Source organism: Gossypium arboreum, chromosome 13, assembly GCF_025698485.1.
Source record: "Gossypium arboreum isolate Shixiya-1 chromosome 13, ASM2569848v2, whole genome shotgun sequence".
NCBI lineage: Eukaryota > Viridiplantae > Streptophyta > Magnoliopsida > Malvales > Malvaceae > Gossypium > Gossypium arboreum.
Genome location: NC_069082.1, coordinates 42,600,464 through 42,609,062, shown reverse-complemented (window position 1 = coordinate 42,609,062; position 8,599 = coordinate 42,600,464). Strand labels below are relative to the sequence as shown.

At 30.2% G+C, this 8,599-nt stretch overlaps 1 protein-coding gene across 1 annotated transcript; it reads right to left on the bottom strand.

The window, feature by feature from the left end:
* Window positions 1–3,568: 3,568 nt before the first annotated feature.
* Window positions 3,569–5,318, bottom strand: LOC108457633 (xylulose 5-phosphate/phosphate translocator, chloroplastic). The gene has a single exon (XM_017756685.2). It carries the CDS (start codon window positions 4,963–4,965, stop codon window positions 3,706–3,708), a length of 1,260 nt encoding a protein of 419 aa, XP_017612174.1. The 5' UTR covers window positions 4,966–5,318; the 3' UTR covers window positions 3,569–3,705.
* Between the last annotated feature and the right edge of the window lie 3,281 nt (window positions 5,319–8,599).

The following is an 8,599-nucleotide window of genomic DNA, read 5'->3' as shown; positions in this document are numbered from 1 at the left end:
AATCAAGCTTGGAAGCTTGAAAAACCCTAGCTATGTCTTCTCCATGCATGTTTCGGCCATGGGGTAGAAGATAGACAAAAATTGGCTTTTAATTTTGTTTTTAATTTATTTTAATTGCTAGATTACCAAAATGCCCCTAACTTAAAAATATTCTATTTCACTCATTTCATGTCCATTTTTGTCCAACAGTTTATCCATTGGTCTAATTACCATTTAAGGGCCTCCAATTTAAAATTTCATAACAATTAGATACCTCTAACATGTAGAACTCAACTTTTTCACTTTTTACAATTTAGTCCTTTTGACCAAATTGAGTGCCCAAATGTCAAAATTTTCGAACGAAATTTTCACGAAATCATCCCATGAAATTGTAGACCATAAAAATATAATAAAAATAAATTTTATTGTCATATTTGTGGTCCCGAAACCACTGTTTCGACTAGGCCCTAATTCGAGATGTTACATCGTTTGGGACACACATAGAACCCTTAGGTAATCACCTTCCTTTAGTTTCTTTTCTGATGATACCATGGCCATGGACTTTTCCATTCATAATCGTGTTTAAAGGCTTGACTAACCCCTTTAGACGACTCCACGGAAACAAAAATAAACTCATCATGCTCAAACCCACTCTCATCAGAACATATCGAATATCATACAATTAAAATGCATATACATAATCCAAACATCTAGATGCAACGATTCTTCACACCGGTCTACTTGAACTCAACATGTCTATACACATTAGCACAGTCATAAACATAATTAAATAATCACACATAGGGTCACGTACTCTCTTATAAGTCTACAAGTACCATCATCATTCAAACAAGAGTCAGCATAGAGACTCACTAGATTCCCACCTACTGTAGTTCAAAACTCTTAATCCAGACTTCCATCGTGCAATCAGCAGTAACTACTGCTACAGAACAAGAAAACTTATCAAAATCTATTCACATACCCTTTTTTCCATCATTTTTAACATTGGAAATCCCAAAACAGTGTCCTTTTACCCTTTATCTTACTGATCTACCAAGCCTAACAGATTTACTCTTCACAACATAGTATGCAATCATAAATCTTACCTCGACGTGGTGTAATCACAGGTAAAGATCCAAATCTACCACTTTTAGCTCAAGAGAGAGAAGGAAATACTTTAGGTTCCCTTAGATCTAGACAAAAATACTTCTTGAAGAAGGAATAAGAAAATTCCCTCTTTTTAGACCTAAATATCTATATATAAGACTCAATCTCTTATTAGAACCTACCACATGTCGCACACTTTCAAAGCTACCTTTACAAATGGTTTACAACTAGAAATATAAATCAAATATTTTTTTATATTACTAGTTCGTCCCTTTATTCCTTTCTAACTACCTTCTTAGAACGTAACTAGCACAACAACTCAATAAATTGGGCATACAATACGTTTGGCAGTAATCCCCCAACACTCTTACCAAATATCTTTTTCATAACTTAATACATTCCGAGAACAATCATCGCTTAAGAATCTGATACCTACTATGCATCTAATCTATACGCCAGAACAACAATTGGGTGGATAGCACTACGCCACTTAGGTTACTTTCGATTTACTCATCAAATTCAAAATCTACCCAAAATTGGGTATTACAAGTAGTCCGCTTGAGGACATAAAAATGGTAGTCAATACTGACCATGATTGTAGTAGTAGCATGCAATCACAGATTTTGATTTTGTATGGTTTCGTCGCTTTATACATCTCCCAGTATAACGTTTCTAACACAATTGACCCTTAGCTAAGCTCGCCCGCTTCTCTAAAGTCGATGAGTTTTAGAATCCACCTTAAATGGACAAGATTTTGTGGCTTATTGGGTATTAGGAGACCCCTAATAATCATAATGATGTACACTCAAGTGTGTTGTTCTCTTTGGAATTCAGTTGAATCCTCATCAAGCCCACCGAAATTTTTTTAACCAATTCATATCTATTTGGGCTCCATAAATCATTTTCAGAATCCTCCCTAAAAGTTGCTCGCATACGTCACTCTAATCAGCTGCGTGAACTAACCCAGTCACTACCGGTAACCCGAGTTATAACTGCACGTCCTTTAGAGTGATAGTACACTCGCCGCATGGAAGATGAAATGTGCGTCTTGGGTCTCCATCTTACCACCAACGCTCTTACAAGTGTGGGGTCCAATTTACACCTCATGCAAAAATCTAACATCTCACAAGTAGGGTTCAATTAAGGGTGATGGAGGAGAAAGTAGATTACAAATATACATATCCAAAATTCGATCTTCTGCCTATATACAAAAAAAATTACAAAATACTAAATTCCAATATAACAAGAAAATATTTAACTTAAATTACATTAAATGTAAAAAAAAAATTCTTACCATTTGCAATTGATTGACAGAAATATGCTTGTCATCCAAATGGATTAGAGATTGTGTCATTACTAATTTTGGAAAACATGAAATAAATTGTAATATAAAAAATATTTTATAAAAATCTTAAGACAAATTTAATAAAAAAGCAAAAGTTGAGAGAGAAATAAATTTTGAGTGAGAAATTAAGAGGGAATTGAGAGAAATTTGAGAATGTGAGATAGAGTTAAGATTGAATTAAAAAAAATAAAATAAAATTGGAGAATTTATATAAAAAAATAGACTTTGGCCCCAACGGCTAATTAAATAGCCGTTGGTCCCAACTACTAATTAAATAGTCATTGGGGTGAGTGATCGTTAGGAAAAAACGCTTCTAGTTGGAAATGTTTTAGCTTATGTGACAAAAACGCATCCAACTGAAAAATTTTCCTGCAAATACGCTAAAAACATTTCTAGCAGCAACTACTTTTTTGTAAATTAATTGAAAACACTTTCAACTAGAAGTATTTTTATAAAATTAACCTAATCTCGTAATTTTTTAAAAAATAGTCTAAAAAATAGTCTAATCTTGTAAATTTTTTTAAAATTTCTGTATTTTTGTGTTATTCGCTCAGAAATCCTCCTTTGTTTTAACTCTTTCTTAATGCTAAATATTTGGAGTATTATGCTCCATGTTGCTCTGTGTTTGTTGTTTTCATTTTTGAAACATAAGCGGTATAATCTTTCATATGAAAATGAAATTTCGAGAACAAATGAACACAAAATTATATCGGACATATACTTATATACCAAATACGAGTATTTTAACAAAAAATGAAAAGTCCGAATGTCGACTATTTAGTGAATGATAAAGAAAATACAGGATTTCCAAGAATTAGGGTGCCTTTGGATTTCCAAGAATATATATATATATATATATATTTGAAAAAAAAACGACCACAAGGGTGTCTGGAGATGAGGTCTTCAACAGGAAAAATTCATTAGCAAAAAGGGTTTTCGGCACCCCACTGCTTCTGCAGACGCACTAATGAAAGCTATCTTGAAATTCATCAGAAAAGAGTTCTCTTGTTAAGCTGATAAAGCAGCACTAGAATTTAAATGCTATTCCTGCTTGATCTTTAAATAAACTTGAAGGAGGTCTTTTAGACCCAAGCACAGCAAACACAAAGCAAGCATGGAAGAATGGAAAAATGCAAATTAAGCAAGCAAATTATTAAGGTCATTTATTGACATTTATAGTAAGGGGGAAAGAGGAACAAAATGCAAATATCATCTGATCAAAAGGAAAGACCCCAAAAAAAAAAGTTTAAAACTTTGAAGAGATTACTGAATCCTTAGCTTTTCTTTTCAGGAGCAGAGACCTTCTTAGCTGTTGCTTGAGAATACAAGAAAGTTCCAAGAATGGCAATCCCAGATCCAAGTGCATTCAAAGGCCTCACTGGATTCCTAAACACCAAAACAGTTGACACTATAACCACAATTCTCTTCATGGTGTTCCCAACTGAAAATGTCAAAGGGCTAATCTCATCAAGTGCCTGATAAGATGATTGGTTGTATAGGTGATAGAATATCCCAGAGAGCAAAACCCAAATGTAAAAGGTTGAGGCTTTCCCCACTGTTTGGATTGCTTGCTGATATCCTTGAACCCATTGGGACCCTTCAACAAGAACCGCCACTGGAAACAGATAAAACAGAGAGATTATACTGATCCAACCATAAAGATTCAACCCATTCACTTCTTTGAAGTTTTGCAAACTTCTCTTGGAATATATGTTTCTTAACACAAACCCCACATTGCTAATCAAAGCACCCCACAAGCCTTGAAAATTGAAGGAAACCTCAGTTATAGCAGCTAGAGAACATCCCAAAACAATGGGGAGAATGGAAAGCCAGACTTTCAAAGGGTATGTATCACCAAGGAATGAAGAGAAAACAACCGAAAACACAGGCTCCGATGATTTGATAACATGAGTGAAGGAAACAGCAACTTTAGAAAACGAAACGCAAGCTGAAATGTGGCCTATTGTGTGAAAAAATGCAGGTCCAAGAAGAGCAATAATAAAAGGTTTTGTGATTTTGGGACAAGGTTGCAACTTTAAAGACCACAGAACCAACATCCAAATGGAACCAGCAAAGAGTTGAAAAGAAGCAAGCAGCCAAGGGAATGGGAAGACATTCAATGCTTTTTTATTGTAAATGTTAAAGACAATGTTCTGAAAGTACCAAAAACCGAACACAAGTGCAAGCTGTAAAGCCTTGGCCTTCGATTTAGCGGCTGCTGCTGCTTCAACAGATTCAGCTTCTCCTTCAGGATTAGATTCAGATGATGCAGCCGCTTTGGGAACATGGGATCCTGCTTTCCTAGATGGGTTTTCAAGGATTTTCCCCAGATGGGTAGTTTTGGTGCTTAAAGCTTGGATCTTGCCAAAAGGGCAGGCATGGATTTTGTTGAAGTTGAGAGGGGTGGATTTGGTGAAAAAAACAGGAGACTCAGCCAAGTTCTTTGGGCTTTGGATCCTTTTTATGGGAAAATATTGATGAGTGGATTTGGAGAAAGTGATGGGAGTGGATGGTATGAGATTCAGAGTAAACATTTGTTATTTCAGGAGACAAAAATCAAGGGATTCTCTGCAATAAGTGAAAAGAGCATAAATTTTTAAGGAGGATGGAACGGAAAAGGATAGATATTTCGGGTGCCTCTTGGTTTTGGATCTTAACTTCTATGCTTCTGTTTTGGGTTGCAAATTTTTTGAACGTTTGTATTGGGTTTTGGGTTTTATTCAATAAACTAAAAAGATCTGCAAGATACGAGGAAATAAATCTGTATTATTCTATTATCAAACACAAACCGTGCCTAAAAAAGAATATTAAATTCCTCATCCACCATTCATGTTCTTTTTTCCCCAATGCCAACCGCTTTAAAACCCTAATTTTTATTCTCATTTTTAAATCCCTAAATTCCTTTTAACCATGGTTAATAAACTACCCAACCCACCTAATTTTAAAATCTTGGTCACTTAAAAAAGAATTTTTTTTAATTTCATTACTTAATTTTTAAGAGTTTTTATTTTAATTACTTAAGCATTAAACTTCGACAATAATTGATTGTACATGCCATATCATGTTTACATTTTTATTTTAATCATTCAATTTCTAGATTACTTTTATTTTGGTCATTTAAAAACTTCCTTTTTAGTATTGATATAGGAAAAATTCATTAAAATTTAAAGTAAAAGGTGGTAGACACTAAGATAATATATTAAAAAATTGTCATATTGTACTAATTTACTCTCTTGCAGAAACTTTATTTTTCAATATTAGAATTTTAAATTTTAAAACGTCAAAATCAATTAAATAAATTTTTGAAATGATTTTCCATGATAGTATTAACAGATTTTTACTATAATATTGAAATTAATTAATTTAATTTCCTTCTACCATTTAAAATTTTATTTTATGTTTTCAAATTAAAATAAAATAAAATCACTCATCTTTAATAATTATCTACGGAGCCTAAATTTCTTTTAATTATATAATTTTGAATCTTCCATACTAAGTTAAAAGTAAAGAAAAATATTTACAATTAATTAAATTAATTAGTTTTATCTTCCATGCCAAGCAAGCTTAGAATTATTTTCATTACTTTTTATCCAAACGAAGAACAATCAATTAATTTAATTAATTGCAAGGGTTTTTTTCTTTTAGCTTAGCATGAAAGATTCAATATTATATAATAAAAAGAAACTTAAGTTTCAGAGAAAATTATTAAATATGAGTTACTTTAGTTGATTTTGTTACTAATTTCAATATTACAGTACCAAATCGATTAACATTATCAAAAGAATAAAATTTTCAATAATTTATTTAATTGATTTTGATGATTTGAAATTTGAAATTTTAATATTGAAAAAATAAAAATTTTAGAATTTTCAGCAATAAGATAAATAAGTACAATTTAACAAAATTTTAACATATTGTTTTAGTTTCTACCACCTTTTCAATTTATCATTAATTATTTTTTACCCAGTTCAAGGCTAAAAAAAGTTCGATGACCAAAATGAAAAAACATAGAATTAGGTGACCAAAATAAAATGTAAACATGATGTGGACATGATTTAATGTGTATAATCAACCACCATTAAGGATTTAATATTTAAATAACTAAAATGAAAACATCTTAAAAATTAAGTGACAAAAAACAAAAAAATTAATGATTAAAATAAAAATACCTAAAAATTGAGTCATGAAAGTTTTACCTAAAAATTTAATCATTATTCTCTTATTTTGCTGACTATCTAAAACTCATGTTAAAAAGTGAATGATAGAAATATTATGAGATGAAAAATAATAATAAGACACAAAATATAATATAATAAGATAAGGCATAAAAATATGGGGAAATTTGGAGAAAATGCTAATTTTTTAAAAAAATAATAAAGGAAATGAGTTAATTTTTTTTATAAAATTTAGGAAAATAGATCGGTTTTGGAGAGTAGGTGAAAATGCGTCCTACAAGGTGCACTTTCATTTTCAATATATTAGCTTTTTTGGTTAGATGGTTTAATGTTACTAGTTTTGTCATTGAATCCCAGGTTGAATTGCTTACTCACATTTGTATTTTTTTTATTTCATGTTGTTTCAAGTTTTTTTTTTTTGTTATTTTGAATTAATAATTTTATCACATTAGCTACTTTGGTTAGATGTTAAATAATAGTGATTTCATTCTTGAAATTCAAGTTTGATTCCTCTTCTAAGAATATTTGTATTTTTATTTCACGTTGTTTCAAGTTTTTTTGTTTTTAACTAATGTTTTTAATTAATAAATATATTTTTCAAGATTTTTATTTTAATTAATAATTTTTTATTTATAAAATCAAAAATAAATATGTAATTATATAATAAAATATATATTATATATCACTATGTTAAAAATATTTGAAATTAATACTCGTATTATTTATATAAATAAATAATAATTATAACATACTTTATTTTTTAAAAATATCAACTAATTTTTTGATATATTTTTCTTTATATATAATATTTATATGTCAAATATTTATTTTCTCTACCTATATTGTGGGTATGGTGATTTTAAAATTATAAAATGAAATAATTATTTCAAATATTATTATTTTTAGATGTAAAATATTTCAAATATCATTATTTTTTCATTCATATTGTGGTGGTTGATTCACCAAAATATGCTGAAAAAATTTTAAATTTGAGAATGTATGTTGTTTTTTTTTTAATTTAGCGATATATATTGAAATTGGAGAGAGAAATGAAAACGCGTCCTACATGGGCTGTTTTCATTGCCATAACAATGAAAAAATGGGTGCGTTTTCATTGCCACAGCAATGAAAACATGCCTTGTAGGATGCATTTTCAAGCCAATGGTAACTTTTCCTCCAATGGCTATAATCCCAACGGCTATAGTCCTAACAGCTACAATACCCTCAACAGTCATTTTCTTTTCCTATATAAACCCCTCCAAACTTCATTCTTTTCAACTCAATTCTTAATACTTTTTTTTAATCTTTCTCTGAATCTTATTCTCTTTGATTTTATTTTATTCCTTATCATTTGTAAAATGACAAATCAGCTTATTCATTTAGATGAAAAACACATCTTCGGCGTTCATTTACAAATGGTAAGAAAATATTATTAAATTATTTAATTTAAATTAGTTAATTATTGTGTTGTTAACATTATTAATTTTTTATGTTTATGTACTAAGGCCGAAGATCGAATTTTAGAGATGTGCATATACAATTTAAGTGAAGGCACGTCGGATGCCATTTATGGACACTTGCGAGATACGAGATTCTTATACATGGCTCGCATCTCGGGGGGACTAAATTGGACCCCCACTTATGTAATAGCCTAAAATTTTAATGGTGTCAGAATAGTGATTCGAGATCACTAAATCCGACAAATAAGATCAGAAAATTAAATAAAAATAATATTTAGAAGTGAGTGATATATTAGAAATATTTTTAAATAGGTGAAATTAAAATTTAAGGAGAAATTATTAAATAAATTGAGTTGAAAACGGGGTATGAGACCTCGATTTCGTAAAACTGAGTCAAAAATAATTTTATAAATATTTATGGAGTGTTAGTAATGTGGTATTAAAATTTCATTAGAAAATTTTAACGTTTGGGTGGTCAATTAAATAAAAAGGACTAAATTGAAAAAGGTGTAAAAGTTGCTAAAAGAATTAAA

Coding starts and splice junctions, on each gene's coding strand:
- LOC108457633 (XM_017756685.2), bottom strand. CDS start 4,965: ATGTTTACTCTGAATCTCATACCATCCACTCCCATCACTTTCTCCAAA.